Genomic DNA, 25203 nt, shown 5'->3' on the forward strand with positions numbered 1-25203 from the left:
GTTCCAAAGGATTGACCACATTGAGGAAGTGCACCAACTTCAGACTCAAGCAGCTCTGGGGCACTGCTTTTTAAAAGATGATGCCTGAATCTCCCAACAGAAGAAATATATGGATAAAGAATTGTTTTCTCATCCCACGAGCCTAAATCAAAGGCCTCAAAATTTGAGATTTCCCCTCCATCTTGGTTATTGAAGCACAGGTCACTGTGATCTATGTGACTTTCTTTTGTGTCCCTATTTCACTCATGTCACGGTTTTAGCCATCAAAAGTAACCTCCAGGGAATGGAAACTTCCCCTCTGATTCCTTTTGTGAGAGACATTCTTGTGAAATAAACATTGAGTCAAGACTGCAAAAACTCCAGGCAGTAAGAAAGGCTGACCTACAAGTTCACCCTCCATTTAAATACCGTGGGCAAACTTAGATGTCTACAAAATTTGAACAAATTAAATGAGATCCCACAGACGCTTTGACATACATGAATTAGCTCCCAGGATGGGGTTACTCACGTCTACACGTATCTTCGGCACTGGACCAGACCAAGTTTTCTAAGCAGGTGATAGAAAACGTAGACTCAAAATACCCAGGGGAACATTTAAAAGTCAAAGATGTCCCAACTGGAAACTCAGATTCATCAGTCTGAGTTGCAGGCTTGGCAAATGGAAACTGTTTTGGGGCTTTACAGTAACCTGGAGAGCAAAACCACAGGAATACAAAAGTGAGCCGAGAGATTTCCGCCCTTCCTCCTCTTTCTGTCCAGTTAAGCTGATAGATGGGTTCATGGAGACAGACTTCTAAAAACGGCAAAAGGTCTTTTTCCCCTTCGAGTTACCTTAGGATGGGGCTTTCCAGCAGCATTTACTCATCAGGAAATTTTTACTACTTGGAAGACGATTCACCTTTTTGGCCTTTTTGCTCTTGTTTCACCAAAGCAAGAATTTCATTGATTTTTAAAGTTTATTCATTTATTTTGAAAGCCAGAGAGAGCACAAGCAAGACAGGGGCAGAGAGAGAGGGAGAGAGACAATCCCAAGCCGGCTCTACACCACCAGCACAGAGCCCAATGCGGTGCTCAAACTCACAAACCATGGGATCATGAACTGAGCCAAAACCAAGAGTCGGACGCGTAACCGACTGAGCCACCTGGGCACCCAAAGCAAGAATTTTAGCTAAGGATGTCATGTGTCAGGCCTATCAGACTGCCTCTGTGTAGAGTTAATCATTCATACCCTCATTTATTAGCGTTAATGTACTCATCCATCAAGACATATTTTACCCTCTCTCTCCATTTGTTCCTCCCAACCTCATTCTCAGGGTGTCCACCATAAGTAGCTTCCCTGGCACTAAATAGCAGTCACTACTTGTAGTGGGTTGAATGATGTCCCCCGAAAAGACACATGCATCCAGGACCTCACAATGGAAACGTACTTGGAACAAGGATCTTTTCAGCTATAATTAAGGTAACAATCTCAAGATGAGATCATCCTGGATTACCAGGGTGGGCCTTCAATCCAATGACTGGTGGTGTCTATAAGAGAAACAAGAGGGACATTTGAGACACAGAGACACAGGGGAGAAGGCCATGTGAAGACAGAGGCAAAGATCAGAACGATGTGTCCACTAGCCCTGGAATGCCAGGAGCCACCAGTATCTAAGAGAGGTAAAGGAGGATTCTCCTCTAGAGTCACAGGAGGGAGCACGGCCCCACCAAAACCCTGATTTCAGACTTCTAGCCTCCAGATCAGTGAAGAGAATAAATTCCTATTGTGTTAAGCCACCTAGTTTGTGGTAATTTGTACGCAGTCCTAGGGAAGGAACAGAGCGCTCTTCTTCTGATGCTAAACCAGAGATTTAAGGAAAAGGCCATCAAGTAGCTTCTTTAGCATATGAAAATCCCTTTGGAAACTTCCCCTTCCCCTTGCCTTTACCTCCCCCCCCCATGCCCCCCACCCTCACCCGTATAACCAGTCTCTCCTCAAGGTCCCGAGGCAGCTCTTTCTGCCCATGGGCCCTGTCTCCGTCCTTTAATAAAAACACCTTTTTGCGCTGGAAAAAAAAAAAAAAAAAAAAGAAGCTATGTCTTTTTTTATGAGAGGGTATATTGTGTGCTGCATATTTCAAATAGAGTCTGACCTCAACGATCTCCTTTTCGGAGGAGACTGCTTCTGTTTGCCCATTCAATAAGCGTGCCTGGTGGCCTAGGCAACTGCTTTTAAAGAAATCTCACTAGATTCTATTGGGAAGGGGAGGGGCAGCAAAGAAAAGTTAAACGTGTTTTATCATGTGTTGCCTTTTCTCATCGGATTGCTTTTCTCTGTCATGTGGTATCCCAAGTCTGGTGCCACCTCCCTGTGTACCCTGTTTCTGTCTTGGGAAGGCCTACAGTCAGTCCTCAAGAACCAGGTAATTTTCAATCCTTCGGAAGAAACAGCCTCTTCCTTTCCATACTCTTTCCCTTGAGCTGATCTTTCCTTGCTTCTAACTCTCAGAACGGGTAAGTTCCAGGGCAAAGATTAAGGTGGGCCCCACAAGCCAGCAGACAGATGGGCATACTTTGAGTCAAGGTCTTAAGCTACAAAAGTAGAGTCCCTTTGGTCACTTAGCCTATTTGACACAGGACTGGCTAAAGCCTTAGCTAAATAATATCCATATTGCCAGTTTTGCAGACGATGAACTTGCGGGGAGTGTTTGGCAATCATCCGCCATTGGTTACTGTTCATAGCCAGTTGTTTTCATGTCCTCTCCAGTGAATACGTTTTTCTTCTTGATCTTCCCCTCCCCGTCCCTCTCCCTTCTTACCCCTCTCTGCTCACCACTGCACCAGCAAGAAGAGTTTCAGAACTTTGACGCTTCCACTTATGACAAAGTTGAACTCACAAGCACACACCATAATCTTAGAGACATATGAAGGATCTGGGCCTGATATTCTGAATCCACTTGGGGTACGTGGGTACTGACCAGCAGGACCAGCAGGTTCACAGTAAGGGGCAGGGCCGCTCCAAATCCCATTCCCTTCACCGTCGCTTGTGCAGCGGATGGTGCTCTCCCCGACGAGGTTGAAGGTCATCCCTCTGGCCGAGCGGGGGTCACACATATAAGTAATTTCCTCTCCATAGGGAACGTCTCCCTGAGGAGTTCCGGTGTGGCTCCCATTAAGGATAGATGGAGGGCTTGGACAAAAGATTTCTAGAAGGAACACAAGAGCTATAAGTTACATCAAAATGTTTACATTTTAACCCGAGTTGATTCTACAATTATGGGATGCTGTGACTGTGTAGCCAATTAAATGACTAAACTCTCAGGGAGAGTATAAACCATAAAATAGATATATTAGGCCGCTGTTGAGATGCTTCCAAATGAAATGACACTGAAACCAATGTTTATTATTACAACGTCCAGGAGGGACTTAATCATCCTGAACTCTTTGAAGACGTAAAACTTCTGGATAATTGAGAGCTCATTCTTTTAAAATAGACAAAAATCTTAACCACATTGACAAGAAAGGCATTCCTTTAATAAGAAAGTTATCCATTAATTCTACAGGAATTTTTTTGAGGACCTACTGTACATCCCCTACTATTTTAAGTTCAAGATAGACCAAATCTTTTAACATCGAGGCTCTTCATCCCAGAGAAATCTTTCAAAATATATTATACATTTACTATCTATCACTGATTTCATCTTTTCTTGATGACTTGAGGCTGTTAGGCTCCAAAGCAAAATGAATGGTTGTAGTAATGCCATCATAATGAAATGAAACATCCCAATGCCCCTGTGCATGCTCCAGAAGACTCAGAAATGTTTTACGACTTTGAGATACTTATTGGTTTCTACAGGAGTTTTTGTTTGTTTGTTTGTTTTTATTCGTTTTTGTTTTCAATTTTTTAATGTTTTTATTTTTTTGAAGGAGAGAGAGCGGGGGAGAAGCAGAGAGAGAGAGGGAGACACCGAATCCAAAGCAGGCTCCAGGCTCTGAGCTGTCAGCACAGAGCCTGACGCGGGGCTCGAACTCACAAACCGTGAGATCGTGACCCAAGACGGAGTCTGGACGCTCAACCGACTGAGCCACCCAGGCGCCCCTGTGTGTTTGTTTTTAAATAACGATCTGGAGAAGCTCCTTTCCCCTTCTGCTTTGAACTATATTTGGGAGGATGATACTCTTGAAAGGATTATGGATAAACTAATCAAAGGTGGACTAACCTAACCAACGTTTGTCCTCTAGCAAGTGATTTTAGCTGTATCTGGCTTCTTGGGAGCATTTTTTTTTTTCTTTCTTTCATGCTTCTTAATTAACTATATTCCAGGAAAGTTAACATTTTCAAATAGCTGGCTTCCAAATATGAAGGATATAATGATCAAGTTTCGTTATAGAAATACAAAGGTTCCAAACAATTTTAGAGCAAAACATTCATTTGAAAAAAAAAATTCTATGTAAACATATTTTTCAATAGTTGTGATCAGAAGGTGAAGCAACATCCTGTTTGTTTTAGTGAAGAAGTAAATGGGCAGACTGAATATATTCATAGTATTTCTGTATTTAACACATTATATTTCTGTCCTCTTAAAAACAAAAACTAGGGCGCCTGGGTGGCTCAGTCGGTTGAGGGTTTGACTTCGGCTCAGCTCATGATCTCATGGTTTGTGAGTTTGAGCCCCATTTTGGGCTCTCTGCTGTCAGCACAGAGCCTGCCTCAGATCCTCTGTCTCCCTCTCTCTCTGCCCCTCTCCTGCTTGAGCTCTCTCTCTCAAAAATAAACATTAAAACACACACACACACACACACACACACACACAAACACACACACACACACACACACCAAAACCAAAAAACTAGCTCCCTTCATCCCACTTCCTTGTGCAGCAATAATCCCATTTCTCTACTCCTGTGACACCAGGACTCCTCTGAGATGTGGCCTATGGTCTGCCCTTCCTTCCCTTCATTCCCCCTTGAACTCATTCCAATCAGACATTTGTCCCACAATTCCACTGAAACTCCTTGTTGAGGCCAATTGGTACCTTCAAGTCATTATACCCAATAATAATTTTCCACCATCTTATTTGACCTCTCTGGAGAATCTCACCTCCTTCAGAAAATTTTCTCTTGGCTTCTAAGATATATCACCCTCCTGTTTCTCTGTCTCTGTCTCCCTCTCTCTCTCCCTGGGTACAGTTGACTGGACAACCCTATCCCTTTCCATATCTTACACTCTGCTCTCCACAAGTGAAGCTCCTGTATGTCTGCACCCATCGCCATTACAGTATCATTGACTACATTCCTTACGTTGCATCTTTTGTTCCCGTGACGTACTCGTTCTATAACCGGAAGCTTGTACCTCCTCCTTTCCTGGTTTTTCTCTTAATATACTGGCTGCTGCTTCTTCATCTCTTTTGTTGATTCATTCTCACCTTTCCAACTTATTAGTGTTGGATTTACAAGGCTCAGCCCACGCATCCCTTTTCTGGCCCCATTCCCCTCCTTGGTGATCTTACTGAATTTCTATTTTAAACTCGGTTTCTTGGGGCGCCTGGGTGGCTCAGTTGGGGCGCCTGGGTGACTCAGTTGGGGGCGACTTCGGCTCAGGTCATGATCTCACGGTCCATGAGTTCGAGCCCCGCGTCAGGCTCTGTGCTGACAGTTCAGAGCCTGGAGCCTGCTTCGGATTCTGTGTCTCCCTCTCTCTCTGCCCCTCCCCTGCTCATGCTCTGTCTCAAAAATAAATAAAAACATTAAAAAAAAAAAACTCTGTTTCTAAACCATCGGCAAATTGTGCCATTTCACCTTTCAGAATATACCCAGCCTGTGACCACTTCTTACCTCTTCTCCCACTGCCATCCAACATCTGTGGTTAGATCTGTGTAACAGCCTTCCAACTTATACCTTCAGCCATCCCCCTACATTTCCTTGGCTGCATCTCCCTTTTGGGCCCTCAGCTGCCTTCTCACTTGGGAATGCTGATTGACACCCCTGTCACCTCCTTTTCTAACAGTACTGGCTGTCTCAGCCCCCCGGAAGTGAGGGGGAGATAGGGGCTCTTGCACATTACATAGAGGTCACAGTAACTCCCACATCCAAGCCAACATGACTGGGAGCCATGGCCACTCTGGCTCCTTCCACCACTTCTGGTCTTAAATGGAGCAGGTCATGGGCTCCGGTGTCTTCAGAGTTTGTCCAGAGGGATGAGATAATACAGCGTAGAAACAAGGGCCTTAATACCCTTGGGATAAACAGGAGACAAGAGACAGGGAAGATCCAGCAAATAAACTGCTCATTCTTTCTCTTTCTACTAGACAGTTCTGGCTTCACAGAACCTCTTCAGGGATGTGTTATATGAGCCAACAGCCAGCTGGGTTTTTTTGTTTGCTTGTTTTGGTAAAGCTTACGGCCACCTCAGCAACACAACATATTTTATTTATCAGCTTTTCTTTCCTTCCTGCACCCTTTTTTCCTCCTTCACTCTTGTTGCTCCAGAACGGCACCCTCGAATAGAGCATGACAATTTATGCTTTGCCTCCAACACTGTTTTCCGGGGACTCTCGATCTAAGGTACGTTCCTTCCAACTGAGTCCTCTCTAGAGTAGCCAAAGTGATATCATTAAAAATAAATTCCATCATGTTACTTTTCTACTTACAATGCTCCAGTGGCTTTCTATCTTGCTCAGAATGAAAACCCACGTTGTTACGGGATGTACAGTTACCGCTCTTTTATCACCTCCGACTACTCCTCTATTCGCTCGCTCCGTATCAGCCATATCGGCTTCTGAGAACATGTCAAAAACAGGTTTGCCAAAGAAAATGCTGGGAATGTGTCTGCCTTGGGCCTCTATACCATCTGTATGGGAAGTTATTCCTCTGTCTATGTCCATTGGTAGTAACCACTTTCCATCAATACTCAAATGTCACTTTCTCAGTGAGGATTCTCATCATCACCTTATTAACTTATTTATTATTTTTAAATGTTTATTTATTTATTTTGAGAGAGAGAGAGAGAGAGAGAGAGAGAGAGAATGAACAAGTGACGAAGTGCCAGAGAGAAAGAGAGAGAGAGAGAATCCCAAGCCGGCTCCATGCTGTCCAGTGCAGAACCTGACGTGGGCTCAGCCTCACAAGCCATGAGTCACGACCTGAGCTGAAACCAAGAGTCAGATGCTCAACTGACTGAGGGACCTCTATAATCACCTTATTTTATTTTTTTTTTAAATTTTTTTTCAGCGTTTTTATTTATTTTGGGGACAGAGAGAGACAGAGCATGAACGGGGGAGGGGCAGAGAGAGAGGGAGACACAGAATCGGAAACAGGCTCCAGGCTCCGAGCCATCAGCCCAGAGCCCGACGCGGGGCTCGAACTCACGGACCGCGAGATCGTGACCTGGCTGAAGTCGGACGCTTAACCGACTGCGCCACCCAGGCGCCCCATATAATCACCTTATTTTAAATGGAGGCTTTATTCTTTTCCTGGCATTCCTTATCCCCCTTCATATAACCATTTTATTGCATCACTCTGTTTTTTTTTTTCTTAATAACACTTGGCGTTATTTGAAATCATCTATTTATGCATTTGCTTGTTATTTTCTTTGTCTTTCCTTCTGCACAAGAATATAAACAACACGAAAGCAGGGTCCTAGTCTTTCTTGTTGACAGGTATATTCCTAGTGTCTAGAAGGAAGACACTAGGAATATAGTGTCTAGACACTAGACACTAGACACTAGAAGGAACCAGTCTAGAAGACTGGTTGTTGACACATAGCAGGTGCTCAAAAATTTTTGTTGAAAGAATGAGGACAGGAATGAATAGATGATTGAAGGAAGGACAGAAAAGCGGAAGCGGGAGTATCATTTTTGACAGGAAAAAGAGCCCAGGCCTTAAATTTCTCTCCATCTGTGAAGCATGTCTTTCCACCTGTAGCACAAAGGATGCTCGTAAACGTTTATAGGATGGTATCCAAAACACACGATGCGCAGATTTATTTCCCCCAGAAACAATCCTTGCAACAAAGAAATATTTCAATCAAAAGTGAAGATAAACAGAGGGGCAAACGTTAGATAATTTTACAGGCAAAGCACATTGAACAAACAAACAAGGAGGAAGGTGCAGACCTCAACAGATATCCCTTGTACTCACGCTCACACACAGGAACACTGTTGTTCCAAAGGCTTTTCATTTCAACCAAGGTACAGTAGCTAGCAGAACTTCCCTTTAAACGGAACCTGAGGAACAAAAGCAGTAGTGACCGGGCGAGCGCACATGTCTCTCTCCCCTTCACTGACAGATCTCAGCTTCTGTCCTTCTGCTGAAATACAGTTTCGTTCCTAAGTTAAACCCCAGGTGAAAAAGTTCCGCTCACTTGTTTTCTCAGCTGATAGAGGGACTGACACCAAGACGTCTGGAGAGATTGCAGTTTCCACTGAGGACAGAGCAGTAACAACTGTCTCTGGTCTTCGGCCTTCAGGAGGTCGTCTGCCCCTGACTGCCCTCGGACAGCTCCCTATTTGTCTCTGTAAGGAACTTTGTCCTCTAACGCAACCCGTAGCCCTTTCCTTTCTTACTGGACCAGGAGGGAAACAACTGCCTATTCAAGTTAGCAAAGAGAAAGGCATCAGAGACTGGCCTTTTTTGCCAACACATTCGGAATGTTCCCGAATGACACCTGTGGCATATCCAGATTATTGATGAGAAACCCAAATTTTCTAGGAAAAATAAGAAAAGGTGAGAAGAGAGGATTCTTTGGAGGACAATCATCCCCAAACATCTGGCTTATTGTTGGACCAATAGCTGCCCGAGTTGCCTCCAGGTGTTTATTGGGTGACAGATATTTGATGCCTGATGAAGGGCCCTTGGAATGTACTGACAACAACATGCTTTCTACCTGTCAGCGGTGTGGGAACATAATACCAAGATCACTTACAGTCACCTAAAGAGTTAATGACATTGCTTGGAACATGAACATCAGTCTTCATGCTCCTTCAACACAGCCTAATCCTAATCAGATGACATATAATTAGATTTAAAAATACTCCCACTTACTCTTTCATTCCTATTCCACATTTCACTACTGACAGGTTTCAAATTTTCTTGAAACAGTCCCTGCATGTCACTTATCTTATAAGTAACTTTCTTTTCTATATCAAACTTTTTTAAAACAACCCCTCTGCAATATTTCTCCCTTGGCGCCTACAAATTACTTTTTATTCATACGTGTAATAAATAGGCATCAGTAGTAATAAATAGTTTCACTTCAATAGTCAAGATCTGTTGTTATACTTCTGCTGTTCAGTATATTTTACTCTTCTTCCTTTTTAAGCATCGTTCATGGTTCTATGTGGTTGCTACAATACTTCCCAATCGTTGCCTCAAATACTAGTCTTTTTTGGTACTTCTGTTCCATTAGACAGCTTGCTTTTTGGATAAACCCCCACTGCCCAGGGCGCCAGCATATTAGCATCCAGAACTGAGTCCCTGGTCTCCATGCCAGGTCATCATACTCACCCCTCATTGCAAATGAAGGACACTTTTGCCCCAAGCTGGAAATTAAGTGGAAAGAGCACACGGCCGTTAGGGAGTTGGTCCAGGAAGTCATCACATGATTTCACTAGGAAAACAACAACAACAACAAAGAGGTAAGACTGCCTCTGTGAAGAACAAGAAGACTGATCTGCAAACCAGAGGAAACCACAGGTACCTGCACACATAGGGGCTGCTGGGCTCCAGTTTCCCTGGGGCGTACAGCGCACAGAAGCAGTCCCTCTGAGATCATAGCCAGGCTCACAACTGTAGAATACTTCCTGCCCAGGGGAAAAACTGTCCTTGTCGCTTGGGGTGGGCTTACCATGCGGAATTTCTGGAGGCGGCGCACATACTGTGGAAAGAACAGGCGCAAAGTACCAGTCATTAATGGAGAAATATCTTTTGCTAAATTCTAACCCTTCTGAGGAGTCAGAGACACAGTTAAAGGGGTTTGGTGTTATAAGAAGGGAAATCAAACGATACTCTAGCCCCCTCCTTTTACTGATATGGAAGTTAAAAATATGGAGATGTAGCCGAAGACCTCACAGCTAGTCAGAAGCAGATAATTAGAGCCAAGTTCTCCCCAGCACAAGGTGAAATACATTTACAAGTCCCTTCTTCTAGTGCTGGCTATTCAAGATGGAGTTATTCGCATTGGTGGGGTTCTCCACCCACATATTTGGTAGAAAGGCGATCCAATTTACAGGCTCATCTTTCAGAGGAGAGGGCTGCCTGAGCCTAAATCTATTTAATAGATTTCCCATGTCTTTTACTGTACTCCTATGATCAGATGTAGTAATCATTCATATTTATATCACTTTGTCTGTTTGTCCTTCCAGCTCTCAGTGGTTGTACAAGGCTGGTGTTAGTTGGCACAAGAATGGTAAAGTCCGTCTTTGTCCCTACGTAGCAGCCACAGCATTTACCCATCCACTCCTAAGGCAGCTATTGTGGCATACAAGGCCAATGAGATAAGCCATTGAGAACAACACCCACTCAATAAACCCATCCTTGTAACGAGAGGGCATATCGCTTAAAGAGTATTTGACTCAAGGTCTGGCTACCTCCATTCATAGCCCTCTTCGTGCTCAAGGCATCTGAACTCATTTGCACTTCAACCTAATCTATATCCAATGAACAATGAGGGAAAATCTGTTTGGCTTTAAGCAACTTTCACTCTCAACTTGAGATTCCTAATGATAAAATGTAGGAGATGGACCAGAACAGACAAACTCTAAGGTCTTGGCCACTATTCTGAGGCTATGATATCTGTCTTCATAAGCCAGTTTCTTATTTTCTGGGAGAGATGCTGACAGAAGTATAACTAGGACCAGAGAACTCAGGTCCTGGAGTCTGACCCATTTGCTTCCATTCCTGGGTACTCCACTTAATAGCATGTGATCTGGACAGTTTACTCAACCTCTGAAATACCAAACAAACTTCACTGCCATATGGATATAAGAATAGCCCTATTGTAAAGGAGTGTTGTGAAGGGTAGATGAGATCATGCATTTAAGGTGCTGATCGCAGGGGCGCCTGGTCGGTTGAGCGTCTGACTTCGGCTCAGGTCCATGATCTCACAGTTAGTGGGTTCGAGCCCCACATCAGGCTTTGCACTGACAGTGCAGAGCCTGCCTCGGATGCTCTGTCTCCCTCTCTCTCTGCCCCTTCCCTGCCTGCTCTCTCAAAAATAAATAAAGACTAAAAAAATTGGAGTGCTTGTGACACAGCTGACTAGAAAGTCCACCTCAGTTTTCAATATATTTGAGAGATACTGGAGCTGGTATTTTGCCCGGAGACTTGCTCAATAGGAGAGTCTCAAATGTCTCCTTCCTTGATTAACTAAGCTCCTGCTTTCAAAAGGAAGGCACATATACATAAGTGCACACACACACATGCATGCACACGCCCCCTTTCTTAATTTCATGCTCCATCCCCCCAAATTGACCCATACTGCTTCCCACGCATCCTCCCCCGGAACAAACACTAATCTCCCAATCCTTTCACAACTCATGCCATTTGTAGGCCCCTTCAAAGCCTCAGTCAGACTCACGCCTAGAGCAGCTTGGCAGCTGTGGTTCCCATCTGTTTCGAGGTTGGCATTTCACACTGGAGGGTCCTTTCATGTCAAAGCCGGACTCACACATAAACACCACGATTTCATTTAAGGAATATAAGGTTTTGCGCTCAGATACTATGATTGCATTTTCAATTTCCGGAGGTGTGCATTTATTAGGTATAATGCACTGAGGGGGAGGGCCGCTCCACGTGCCGACGCGGTTGTCTTTGCTGGTGCAATATATTGACGGCTGGCCCACAAGCTCAAACGGCTTTTTCCCTCTCTGTCCAGAATTGCAGCGATAGGTCACCACCGTCCCGTATGGAAAATATTCTCTGTTGATGCTAGTGAAACTTCCATTGGCAATGTTTGGGGGCGGCCCACAAGGAATTCCTGGGAAAAGAGACAGTGACTTAAGTAATAGTGAATTAAAATAACTAGTCAGAGATCCAATGAGTATAACTCTTTTTACATTTGCTATTTGCTTTTGATCTTTCCTCACATGTGGGTATGTGTTTACAAAGTCATAATTTATTTTTAATTTATTTTTTAATATGAAATTTATTGTCAAATTGGTTTCCATACAGCATCCAGTTTTCATCCCAACAGGTGCCCTCTTCAATGTACAAAGTCGTCATTTAGGTGGGCATACTAAATAGCATGCGTACTGCCTTTCTTACATTATTTCCTATAAGCATACGCATTTTTAATATAATTCACATTCCTTTCATTTTAAACAGCTCTTTGATCATTTTATTTTACCATACTTTACACAGCTTTCCCCTACTCTTTTCCATTTTCCTTCTTAATTTTCATTTTTGTTATTAGCTCAGTAAAGCTTTAAAAAAATAAAAAAAAAACCCTTGCTAAAAGAAAAAAATGTAAGGGAAGAGAAACAACACAGATATACAACAGTGGGAAATAGTATTAAATATATTTGCATATATATGAGAAATTCATAAAGCTGTAGGCTAATATATGTTAATTAAACATTTTGAAAATCTAAATGATATAAATGGAAATGTAAATTACCAATATGCATTCAAGAAGATATAGAAAGCTAGAATGGGCAAAGAAACTGGTAAGAATAGAAGAAAATATTTTACATAAAAATGCTATCAAGTTACTTTCAGGTAATACGTACTTTCAAATGTAATTTCAAATTTTTCACAAGATGTAGAAAATAGAAAACTTACCAACTCATTTCATCAAGCCTAAGTTTGGTATCACAACATGATACCCATGTAAAAGGGATCATATATTAGTTCATAAAAAAAACCTCGCAATACAGTTGAAAATCTAGAAGTAGGACATAGTACATTGTACGACTATAATATTATATAACTAGAACGAAGTGACTTCAGCCAAAACTCCAAAACACTTGAAATTAAAAATAAAAATTCTTAAGAAGGATACTCCTTCTGATAAGGGTAACCTTAACAATTTAAATCAAACATCATTCTACCCCTCCATTCTCCTCCCCCCCCCCCCCCCGCCAAGAAAGACTATAAATGCTGGATAAAATATAAACTATGTCTGTGGATGTATCAGAAAGCAATGAACTAGTGAAGCATTACCAGACCATAATCTGATAGAAGATAAAAAGCTGGTTAAGAGGCATTTAGGCTGCTGGAAGGATAGCTGAATCAGGAGGGGGGGATCTGAGTGGTGAGCAGACTTTGATAGTCTCAAGGAGTCAAGGAACTAAAATGGAATCCAGATCTTGCAAGGTGGAAGCCTTGGTAATATCTTCTGCTGTATACTTATAGGGACCTCAAAGAAATAGGCCTTGGGAATCAAGATTACTGGAGTTGTTCCTCAAGTACTGTGGGTGGCCTAGAAAAATAACAGTTTCTGAAATTGAATGAAAGTGGTCCCAGACTGCTAGGTCCCCAGGTTTCTGGAAGAAATAACAACAACAAAAATCCTTCCTGAAGAAGGTTCGTTTCCTAAGACCTTGAATTTATTTGTACAGAGGAAGGTTCTCAAGTATAATTCCTGACCTACAATCAATGAGATACTTAATGAGATAAAATAACATGAATTAGAAGCAGCATAATTACTGACAATAGAAACTGAACCGTTAGGACCCCAGCTATTGGAATTTTCACTCACAGATTTAAGATAATTATGTTTATCTATTCAAAGATAAAATATACGAAACCCAAACTTTTGGTAAGAACAAGAAACAATCAAAAACAACAGGGAAAATTTTGAAAGGAATCAAATAAAAGTTGTTGTCATTGTAAAACACAGTTACTGAAATTAAGAATCTGATGGAATTAACAGCAGGTGGGACACAGTTGAATAAAGATCAATGAATTGGAAGCCAGGACTGAAGAAAATATCCGGAATAAAATACAGAGACACAGAAGGATCAGAAATACATAAAAAAGAGTAATAGACTTATAGGATAGAGGGATAAGGAAGGCCTAATGCATGTTTAAGTGAATTCCGATAATGAGAGGAGAGCGGTAACACACGGCGTGAACATTTGAAGAAGTAATGGCTGAGAATTTTCCAAAACCAATAAAAGACATCATTAAACCTAAAGATTCAAGAAGCCATACAAACTCAAACAATACAAATACTAAAAAAAAAAGGAAAAACTTTACCTAGACACATCATAGTAATATTGTAAAAAAAAAAAATCAAGAGCAATCAATTTTAAAAGAAGCCAGAAAACAGGGATGATAACTTTTAAGAAAGCATGCCTAGAAAAATATTTAAAGAATCTATTGCCAGAAGACCTACAATACAAAAATGCTAAAAGATAATTTTTTAGATTGAAGGAAAATAGTGTCATAAAGAACTGACTGAACTGCAATTTGGAGGAAGTATAGCAAAAATAGTTAATAGATGGAGGAGTATAAATATTCTTTTTATAAAAACAACAATCATGTCTTGTGAGATCAATGTAAAAGCACAAAAACTGACACAATGAAGGAGAAATAGGATCTGATCGTCTCATTAGATGAACAGTGATAAATTAGAATACACATTCGTGATAAATCTTTTAGCAAGTTAGGTATAAAAAGCAACTGCCTTAATCTGATAAAGAATACCTCCCTAAAACCTTCTGTAAACATCATGCTTTATAATGACTATTAAAAAACCAATATTAAAAAAACCAATATAATGACTATTAAAAAACCTGGGTGGTTCAGTCCGTTAAGCATCTGACATCGGCTGAGGTCATGATCTCACAGTCTGTGGGTTCAAGCCCCACATCAAGTTCTGTGATGATAGCTTGGAGCTTGGAGCCTGCTTTGGATTCTCTCTCTCTCTCTCTCTCTCTCTCTCTCTCTCTGCACCTCCCCCACTCACACTTTGCCTCTCTTTCTCAAAAATAAATAAACATTACAAAAAAAATTTTTTTAAAACCCAGTATCTTCTCTTCCATTCAACATTGTACTGGAGGTTCTAGCCAATGCAGTAAAGCAAGAGAAATAAAAAGCTCCAAGAAAGGAATAGATTAAAAAAATAGGATAATTATTTACCAATGACATGATTATTTATACAGCATATCCAAAAGAATATACAGATAAACTACTGCATTTCTAAGTAAATTTAGCAAGATTGTTGGTTCCAAAGTCAAATGATTGCGTGTTTAAGAAACAATTAGAAAATGTTACATTTTTCAATGTTACATATCTATGTTTACATTATTTTCTATAATGTAAATTGGCAAATATTATTAAGAATTCAAAAATTTCAAAAATTCATGTTCATGAATTTAAAATTAAAAAATGTAAGTGGCCCACAATTGCATCTGCTGAGTCAATAGAAACCCAATGCTAATTCAAGTAGTATTCTTTTTGTGGAAACTGACAAGCTGGTTCTAAATTTTATATGGAAATGCAAAGGGCCAAGAATCACCAAATAAATCTTGGAAGAAGTACATGGCAGAGGATATGCCACCAGATATCAACTCTTATTAGAATACTTAGTAATGAATACTATAGTAATGAATACTATAGTAATGAAATACTATAGTAATGAAAACTATAGTAATGAAAATAGCACAGAACCTCTCTGAGACCCACATATAATGACACCTGACACAGATATTAAACTATTGTATGGTGATATACAAAAATGTTTTTTAATGGTTTTTAAAATCAGTAATATTAGGTGAATTGCCTACCCATTAGGAAAAAAACAAACAAAAACACATACAAAAAAGGAAATACATTCCTTGACCATACTTCACACCACACAAAAAATAAATTTGAGGTGAATCATAAACTTAAGAGATAAAATGATAGGCAAAGCTTCCTTACATAGAACAGAGAAAGTGGTGGGGCGCCTGGGTGGCCCATCTAGTTGATTGAGCATCCAACTCTTGATTTAGGCTCAGGTCACGATCCCAGGATTGTGGGGTCGAGCCTCATGTCAGGTTCCATGTTGAGTGTGGAGCCTGCTTAAGATTCTCTCTCTCCTTCTCTCTCTGTCCCTCCCCCACTCATACTTGCTCTCTCTCTCAAAAATAAAAAATAAAAACATTAAAAAAAAAGAACAGAGAAAGTAGTGACTAGAAAGGAAAAGATTTATTAAGTCTTATTAAAAAACACTATAAAAATGTATACCTTCTATCATCAAAAGACATCATTAAGAAAGCAAAAGGACCAATTTTAGCCTGGAAGAAAATGTGTTTTGTTTATTGTGTTATGTTTATTGTGTATAAAGAATTTCTCCAAGACAATAAAAAAGATACACAAACTAGCAAACATCGGGTGAAATTTTTGAACAGGCACTGCACAAAGATACGAAAAGGTGCTCTGCATCATCAGTCATTAGGAAAATGCAAATTAAAGCCACAGTGAGCCCCTAGAATCGCTGAAATTCAAACAATTGATAACTATCAAGTTGACAAAGATATTGAGCAGCTGGACTTTTCATCTGATTTCGGTAGAAGTGTAATGTGTACAACCACAGTATGACATCTTTTGGCAGTATCTATTAAGACTGGCTATGTTCATACTCAACAATTCCACTTATGTAAATATAAACACTATATAGATGTGCATATATATATATATAAAGATTTGAAATTTTATATTTGCATATATATGGATGTTTATTGCATATGCACATGCATAAAGTACTGCTGATATATAAACAGCTGAGTTTACGAATTCATTGTTAAGTTCTTACAATGAAATACATACAACAATTAAAAAAAAGATCCAATTAATCCATATACAACAACATGGATAAGTCTCCTACATATAACACTCAACAGAAGTTGGACACAAAAGAGTACATGCTTTTTGATTCCTTTAATAGAAAATTCAAGACGGGACAAACTAATCCTTGTGATAGAAGCCAGAATAATGGTTCTTTGGGAAAGATGAGCACTGAGGAAGAGCATGGGGAAACTTCTGATGTGCTGTATCTTATTTGAATGCTATTAATGTGTGTTCACTTTGTAAAGATTCATTGAAGTGAATAATTACTACTGAGCACTTTATATATATATATATATGTAGTAATATATAAATATATGTCTTTCAATAAAAAGTCTAGATGGTGTGAAAAAATTGTTGCAAAAAAGACCTTCCAGGGGAGTCGGGCAGGGGGATGGGTTAAGTAGGTGATGGCTATCAAGGAGGGCACTCTTTGTAATGGGCACTGGGTGTTGTATGTAAGTGGTGAATCACTCAATTCTATTCCTGAAGCTAATATTACACTAAATGTTAGCTGGCTGGAATTTAAATAAAAACTTGGAGATTTAAAAAAGGAGAAGAAAAAAAGAACTTCCAGCAACATAAACTATAGACAATAGGGCTTTATTGGTGAGTCTTTTTCAAATATCTAAGGAAGAAATAATGCCTTAAAGGGAAACAAATCTATGGAACACAATCAGGTGGCTTTATGAGTCTATTGTAAGTTTGATACCAAAACCTCATAAGGACATGAGAAAAATATTTCATTTTTTTCTCACGGGAGAAATGAAATGGGAAAAATATTACACGGGATATTTAAGTCACGGGAAAAATATTACAGTCTGATCCCTCTAAAAAACATTAGGAATGGGGTGATAAAAGTGTTCTAGAATGAGTGGTGCTGGTCGCACAACCTTATGAATATACTAAAAATTATTACAGTGTATCCTTTAAAAGAGTAACTTTATGATATGTAAATTATATCTCAAAAACATCTAAAATACATTACAAAAGCACATTAAACAACATACAAAAATTATAAAATATTTTGTCAAGTTGATGTATTCCAAGAATATAAAATTGGAATTCAAAATCAGTTTGTCTTTCAAAAAGAAACTAAAACTATTCATTACATTAAGAGAGTAACGGAGAGGGGCGCCTGGGTGGCTCAGTCGGTTGAGCATCCGACTTCAGCTCAGGTCATGATCTTGCAGCTTGTGGGTTCGAGCCCCGCGTCAGGCTCTGTGCTGACAGCTCAGAGCCTGGAGCCTGTTTTGGATTCTGTGTCTCCCTCTCTCTCTGTCCCAACCCACTCGCATTCTGTCTCTGTCTCTCTCAAAAAGAAATAAACATTAAAAAAAAAAAAAGAGTGTAACAGAGAAACAGATATGATTGTTCAATATATGTAGCCAATGTGTTTGGTAAACTTTACGGTTTAATGATAAAAAAAATTCTTAGCAATGAAGAATATTATAAGGGAATTTTCTTAATCTAAAAATGGGTATCTACAAAAGCCTACAGCAAATATTGGTTAATGGTGAAATATTCCAATCTTTCCCTTTGAGATGGGGAACAAGACAAAGATACCTTCATCAAGATTTTATTAGGGGTCCTATCTAGTATATGAATAAAAGAGAGAAGGAAGACAAGGAGGGAGGGAGGAAGGGAGGAAGCAAGTAGGAGAGAAGGAAGGAAGGGAGGGAGGGAGGGAGGAAAAGCGAGCTGGTTGGTTGCTTGCTTCCACGTGCTTTGGAGAACTCAAGAGAAAGAAAATGCTCTAAATTCCTGTTCAAGGTCTGGTTCTGAAAGCTTCTCTACCTGCCCTAAAAGAAATACTTGTAGGGCACCTAGGTGGCTCGGTCAGTTGAGTGTCTGACTCTTGATTTGGGCTAAGGTCATGATCTCAAGGATGGTGTGATAGAGCCCGCTTCATGCTCTGTGCTGACAGCGTTCTCTCTCCCTCTCCCTCTCTCTCTGCTCCTCCCCAGCTCCCACGTTCACTGTCTCTCCTCTCTCTCTCTCCCAAAATAAATAAATAAACTTAAAAAGAAAAAAGAAAAGAAAAACACTTGCATTCCGTAGCCACAGAGCCAAAATTTCTGAAGCACAAATCTAACATCTAATCAATCCCGTAGCTGGATTCCACGACAAATCGAATTCACGACAGGGTCTCTTATGTTAAAGTTTGAGAACTGATTGGAAGGAGGACTCTGAAAATTGGGATGGAGATATATGGACAGATTCGAACAAAGCTGAATACCTTGAACCTGTGAGTTCTGCTGAGTCTCCTTTGCTAGGGGAAACAGGCCCTCCTCCCCTGTCTGAGGGGGTCCTCCCCTTCTCTAAAGAAACTGTAATGATCTCTCGTGAGGCAGCTGCCCTGATAAGATTGCCAGAGAAAATACAGAATGTCTAGTTAAATTTGAATTTCAGAAAAACATTGAAAAAACTCTAAGCGTAAGTATATCCCCAATATCACAAGGCACATAGTTAGAATACAAAAGTATTTGTTGCTTATTTGAAATTTGAGTTTAACTGAACATCGTGTATTTTTATTTACTAAATCGGGCAGCCCAAATTTCAGGGACTGCTGATCTTCCTCTGGACCTACCCCTACTACTTCGCATTGTTTTTGGTCCTTAAACCTGATTTAAGTCCTGGCAGACCTGGAAGTACAGGAGGGGGTGGGGAGTACAAGTTATGACCTACAAGAAGGTGCAGAACACCAGAAATGAGACTGTGAATTCAGCGGGTCAGAGTCTGGCCTCTGCTGAACGAAGCTGAAATACCAGAGCTTTTTCAGGATGCTGTTGAGGAAGCATTCTATGACTTGGGGATTTAGGAATGCCAGAGTGGATTTATGTAGTATCTGTTTGTCAACTCCCCAACAATATGCACAGGGGTGGGGTGTTTAAAGAGAGAAATTTAGGGGCGCCTGGGGGGATCGGTCAGTTGAGCATCCAACTTTGGCTTAGGTCCAGATCTCGCGGTTTGTGGGTTCAAGCCCCGCATTGGGCTCTGTACTGACAACTCAGAGCCTGGAGTCTGCTTCCGATTCTGTGTCTCCCCCTCTCTGTGCCCCTCCCAAGCCCATGCTCTGTCTCTCAATAATAAATAAGTGTTAAAAAAAAAAAAAGAGAGAACATTTATCTTTTCACCCAAGGCTTTGAGTAATACATTCATGCAGAATATTCAGTAACCTTGAAAAACATCTATGGTGCTTATTCTCTGTAGGCTGGGAATGACATTGGGATTTAGTTATGGAATTGTCTTCCCTGAATTTAATGGTGATGGAACGACCTCAGGATGCTAGGCGTCAAGTGGCAACACTTGAGGGCCAGGGGGCCAGAGACAATTGAAACAGAAATGAGAATGATTTGCCTGCAGAAATCGTTGCTCCTGGCTGATTGATTGCGGAATCTCTAAAACCGAAATAGAAGAATAACAGACTAAAGTGTCATTAGATGGGTAGAAGCAGAAAAGATCTAGGTTTGACTTGAATCACTGAAAAAAAAAAGTTATGGTTATTCACCAACCAATGCCCAGACTTGAGAGCCAGTTTATGGACCTAGGGCAGTTTGAATAAATAGGAGACTGGATCTTCTTGAGAAAGCATGCGGCTGCACGGTCAAAATGTATACCAGAAGTTTCCTCCCACTTTTACCAAGGAGGCGGAAAGCCATTCACCAAGGTTTAGATATACAAAAGGTTACAGATTTAGAAACAGAGATGAAAATACAGGAATAGATATAGGTGTGTTATCTTTAAATTAAGAGATCTAGCCAGAGTACTGTCCTGTCACCTAATTTTTTCACATAAAATATATAATTAACATCTTTACATGTCATGAAGTGCTTTTCCATGACATCTTTTTTTTTTAATGCTTATTTATTTTTGAGATAGAGAGAGAGAGAAAGAGAGAGTTGGGAAGGGGCAGAGAGAGAGGAGACACAGAATCTGAAGCAGGCTCCAGGCTCTGAGCTGTCAGCACAGAGCCCGATGGAGAGGCTCAAACCCACAAACTGTAAGATCATGACCTGAGCTGAAGTCCCAAGCTTAACCAGCTGAGCCACCCAGATGACCCCCCCCCCTTTTTTTAATGGCTGAATAATATTCTGGTGCATGGCTGGTATTTCTTCTAACTCTGATTTTATGTTTCTTAGGGAATTCTTCATAGTTATTTTTTTTAATGTTTATTTATTTTTGAGACAGAGAGTGACAGAGCATGAATGGGGGAGGGTCAGAGAGAGAGGGAGACACAGAATCTGAAACAGGCTCCAGGCTCAGAGCTGTCAGCACAGAGCCCGATGTGGGGCTCGAACTCATGGACCGCAAGATCATGACCTCAGCCAAAGTCGGCCGCTTAACCAACTGAGCCACCCAGGCGCCCCTCTCCATAGTCATTTTAACATGACTCCTTCCAGTACTTTCCAGACCATGATTTCAAACATTTAGGTTACTTTAACATTTTTGCCATTATAAAGAATGCAGCAGTGAAACATTTACAATGAACCCCTAGTAAAAGTCTGTGTTTATTTCCCAAGCATAAGTTCTAAGAACTGGGTCAAAATAGATGCCCACTTTTGAGGGTCACAGTACATGGTACCCTTCAAGAGGTTTTGTGTAACTCTAGGTACATGAAAGTGTTGATTCATACACAGCTTCACCAACCTTGGAGAGTAACACTTAAAAAAAAATCTTCACTAATTTGCCAAGCAGAATGATTGTTATACTGGGGGTGGTACAGTCAACATAATTCCAAATTATTTGAAGTAAAAATAAAGTTTGAAGGCTTTTCTGCATTTAAGTCCCCAGATTCAGAAAAGGTACATCCTGGGATAAGGAAACATTTAAGGAAACAGTTGCCAGAAACCCCCTAGGGATTGAGGGACAGAATGCACAAAAGGAATTCAATTAAGATTTTTACAACTCCAGGAGGAAACTTAGAATCCATTGGTGAAGGTAACAGGAAAGAATATCTCAACTCACTTTCACAAGTAGGTGGGTTGTTATCCCAGACGACAGTATTGCCCGAGATGAGGCACGTGCTAGAGGGCTGACCAATGAGTCGGTATCTAAAGATAAAGAAGAATGAATGTTATATTCCCTGTTCATTTTCCTACTTATATTGCTACTTACTAGAGATCGCAATCTTGGAGAATTCAGAAGGACAATTTCCATCTGTCATAGTACTATCACTTTCCCAAAGTTTATGTCTTCATTTGGACTTTAAATTTTTTTCTTCATGCCTTCTCAACTAAATGGGCTCTCTCTACTTTAAGCCATGCTTTTGTAGAAACCTACAGTATTTAAGATTCATCAACCTCAAACCAAAGGAAATCCAAACAGAACAACAAAAGTCCAACACTGATTTCATATTTAAAATGGTCAAGGCAGAAATTCTCACTTAGTATGCCACAAACTATTCCAAGCGTTCCATAAATGTGGAATATCTCCCCCATTGATAATCTCTTGCAAAACTATAGTAGAATATTACAACCAGGACATTGGCATAGGTATGATCTGCCAATTTGGTTCAAATTTCCTCAGTTTTATTTGTGCTAATTTGTGTGAGGGGGTGCATGTGTATTTACATCTATGCAATTTTTTTTTATACAGACTATTTTTAAGAGGAGATTCAAGTTTACAGAAATATTGACCAGAAGGTACAGGGATTTACCATATACTCCCTTTCCACACACATGCACAACCTCCCACATTACTAACATCCCCCACCAGAATGGTACAATTTGTTGCAATTGATGAAGCTACGTGGACACATCATTATCATCTCAAGTCCATAATTTACATCAGGGTTCACTCTTGGTGTTGGACATTCTATGGGCTTGGACCAATGTAAAATGACATGTATCCAAAGAGTCGGACGCTCACCCAATTGAGCCACCCAGGTGCGCCCCCGGCCCCCCACCGCGTTGTTTTAGTTTGCATTCTCCTAATGGCTAATGAAGCTGAATATATGTTCATGTACTTACATCGCATATTCTCTTCAATGACATGTCCATTCATGTCCATTCTGGATTCAATAGTATGCCTCTAAATTTACGTCCTGAAACCTCAGAATCTGACTTTATTTGGAAATAAGTTTGTGGCGGATGTAACAGAGTTAGGATGAGTTCACACTGGATTAGCGGGGGCCCTACTCCAATGACTGGTGTCCTCAAAGGAAGATGGAAGTTTGGACAAAGAGACACACAGAGGGAAGACAAAGGTAACACATACAGAGGCAAAGTCATGTGAGGCAAAGCCAGACAGAGGCAGAGATGGAGAGATGTGTTTATAGCCAAGTGATACCAAGGACTGCTGGTAACCACCAGAAGCTAGGGGAAAAGCATGGAATAAATTCTTCCTTAGAGCCTCCAGTAGGAACCAACCTGCTTACACCTTGATTTCAGACTTGTTCAATTCCATCCCTAACTTGCTGTGAGTTTTTACCATGATTTGTTATTGGATTTTGTCAACTGCAATTTCTGGGACCGTTGATATGAGCATATATATTTTCTACTTTGAGCATACAAATTAATATGAGCTTGGGTGGATCAGTCGATTAAGTGTCTGACTCAATTTCAGCTCAGGTCATGATCTCACAGTTCACCAGCTAGAACCCACATTGGGCTCTATGCTAACAGTGTGGAGCCCGCTCGGGATTCTCTCTCTCCTTCTCCCTCTGCCCCTCTTCCGCTCTCTCTCTCTCTTAAAATACATACATAAGACAATTCTAAAATATTAAAAAATTTTTTCCTCTTTAGCCTGTTAATATAGTTGATTATGTTGATTGATTTTTGGATGTTGAATCTGTCTTGCATACCCGGAGTAGTTTCCACTGTGGTCACTGTAGGCAATTTTTTTAATGCCTTACTGGGTTTGATTTGCTAACATTTTATAGACGGTAAAAAAAACTTCAATAAAGCATTAACAAATCAAACCCAACAGTACATAAAAAGAATCATATACAATAGCCAACTGGGATTTATTCCAGGTATGCGATTAATATTTTTAAAGACACGGAGTTCACAGTTAATAAGTTCTTTTCTTTCGTATTTGGAAAAGGTGTGCCACTTCCTTCTTGCCTCCATATTTTCAGATAGTAAACCCATTGCCATTCAAATTGTGTTCCCCTACAGGTAGTGTGTCCTTTCTCTTTGCTTGCCTTTAAGATTTTTCTCAAGGGAATTTGTAATTACTTATTGAAGCGATTTTATGAAGGCTGCTTTAAAATCTTCGTTAGATAGTTCCAACATCTGACTCATCTGGGCATTGGCATCCTTACTGGTATTGATTATCCCTTCTCAGTCAAGCTGCGATTTCCCTGGTTCTTGATGTGACACGTGATTTTTCTCTTGGATCCTAACACTTGGGATATTGTGTTAAGTGACTCTTGCTCTTAGTGAAATCAAGTTGAGCACGTAACCGCTCTCTTTAGGGTAGTGTGTAGATTCTGGCCTATTTTTGTGGGCTTTAGTTCCAATGACAATTGGATTTTCCAGTCTTGCAGGGCTATTCTGGTCGGCTTCATTCTCCTGGCTCCGCATCCCTGCTGACACTGCCTGGGACGGCGGAGGCGCTTCTCTGACCTGCCTGGTACCACTAGGTGAGGCGTGAGAGATGTTCAACCCTTGCATGGAGAGGAACCTCCCTGGCCTGTTCTCTGGCTATCTGGGGAAGGGGGAGCTCCCCCTTTGTTTTGTGTTGTGGCCACCAGTGGAGGGAAGCCCCTATCTAGGCTGCATTTTGCTGCTGGGTGGAGAACCAGGAGTCATGGGTCTGGGAGGCTCTCTCCTACTGCACGGAGGAGGAGGAAACCCCGAACCTGGTTCCCTTTCTGCTGCTGGGTTGAAGTCTAGGTCTCGCCAACTGGGCTCGGTTGACGCCGTCACCACCGGCAGAAGAGAGCTCACTGCTGCTGGCTGGTGTGGGGCATTAGATAAAATTGTCATTGGGACTGAAGCCCAGGTTCTACCATTGATACAGCTGCTGGTGACCTGGGGACCTGCTGCTTCTCAGGGCTTCTCCGAGAAGGAGAGACGCTCCCCTGATCCCTGATTTCTGCTTATGCTGCTAAGCTGGGCAGATTGGACCACTATTGCCATCAACATGTCTCCCCACCACCTCCCCACTAAGGTTCCCTTTTCCCAGCCCTTTGACCAGAGAACAGGCTTCTCTCTCCCTCTCTTCCTGCCTGCTGAATATTCAGGGTTGCGTTCCTTCCAAGCACCCAGTCTTGGAGATAAAAAGGAAATCCAGGGACCTCACTACGGGGTCACTCTTTACGTTTTATAGTCCTCCAGCCCATCTCCTTTCCACCTTTTGTGGTCCTTTCATGGTTACGTGTTGAACAGTTTCCAGGGTATTTAGCTACATAGAGAGACACAGAGAAAAGTGAGTCTGCCCATCGTGTCCTGGAACTGGAAGTTCTTGCAATCGACATAAGTTTTAATGCTCTTGGAAGATATGGAA

The 25203-nt window shown here is 41.0% G+C and overlaps 1 protein-coding gene across 2 annotated transcripts in view; it reads right to left on the minus strand.

Annotated features, from left to right (window-relative positions):
- The window catches only part of CR1L (complement C3b/C4b receptor 1 like), a 63622-nt gene that overhangs the window by 28985 nt on the left and 9434 nt on the right, over positions 1-25203 (minus strand). For both annotated transcript variants that reach the window (XM_011290964.4, XM_045048883.1), the window contains exons 4-10: positions 21718-21803; positions 11555-11953; positions 9677-9853; positions 9484-9586; positions 8119-8204; positions 2958-3185; positions 509-688 (exon numbers count right to left, since the gene is read on the minus strand). In XM_011290964.4, the coding sequence (XP_011289266.1) occupies positions 509-688; positions 2958-3185; positions 8119-8204; positions 9484-9586; positions 9677-9853; positions 11555-11953; positions 21718-21803 (1259 nt within the window). The remainder of the gene's footprint in view (positions 1-508; positions 689-2957; positions 3186-8118; positions 8205-9483; positions 9587-9676; positions 9854-11554; positions 11954-21717; positions 21804-25203) is intronic.

This window comes from Felis catus, chromosome F1 (assembly GCF_018350175.1).
Source record: "Felis catus isolate Fca126 chromosome F1, F.catus_Fca126_mat1.0, whole genome shotgun sequence".
Classification (NCBI taxonomy): Eukaryota; Metazoa; Chordata; class Mammalia; order Carnivora; family Felidae; genus Felis; species Felis catus.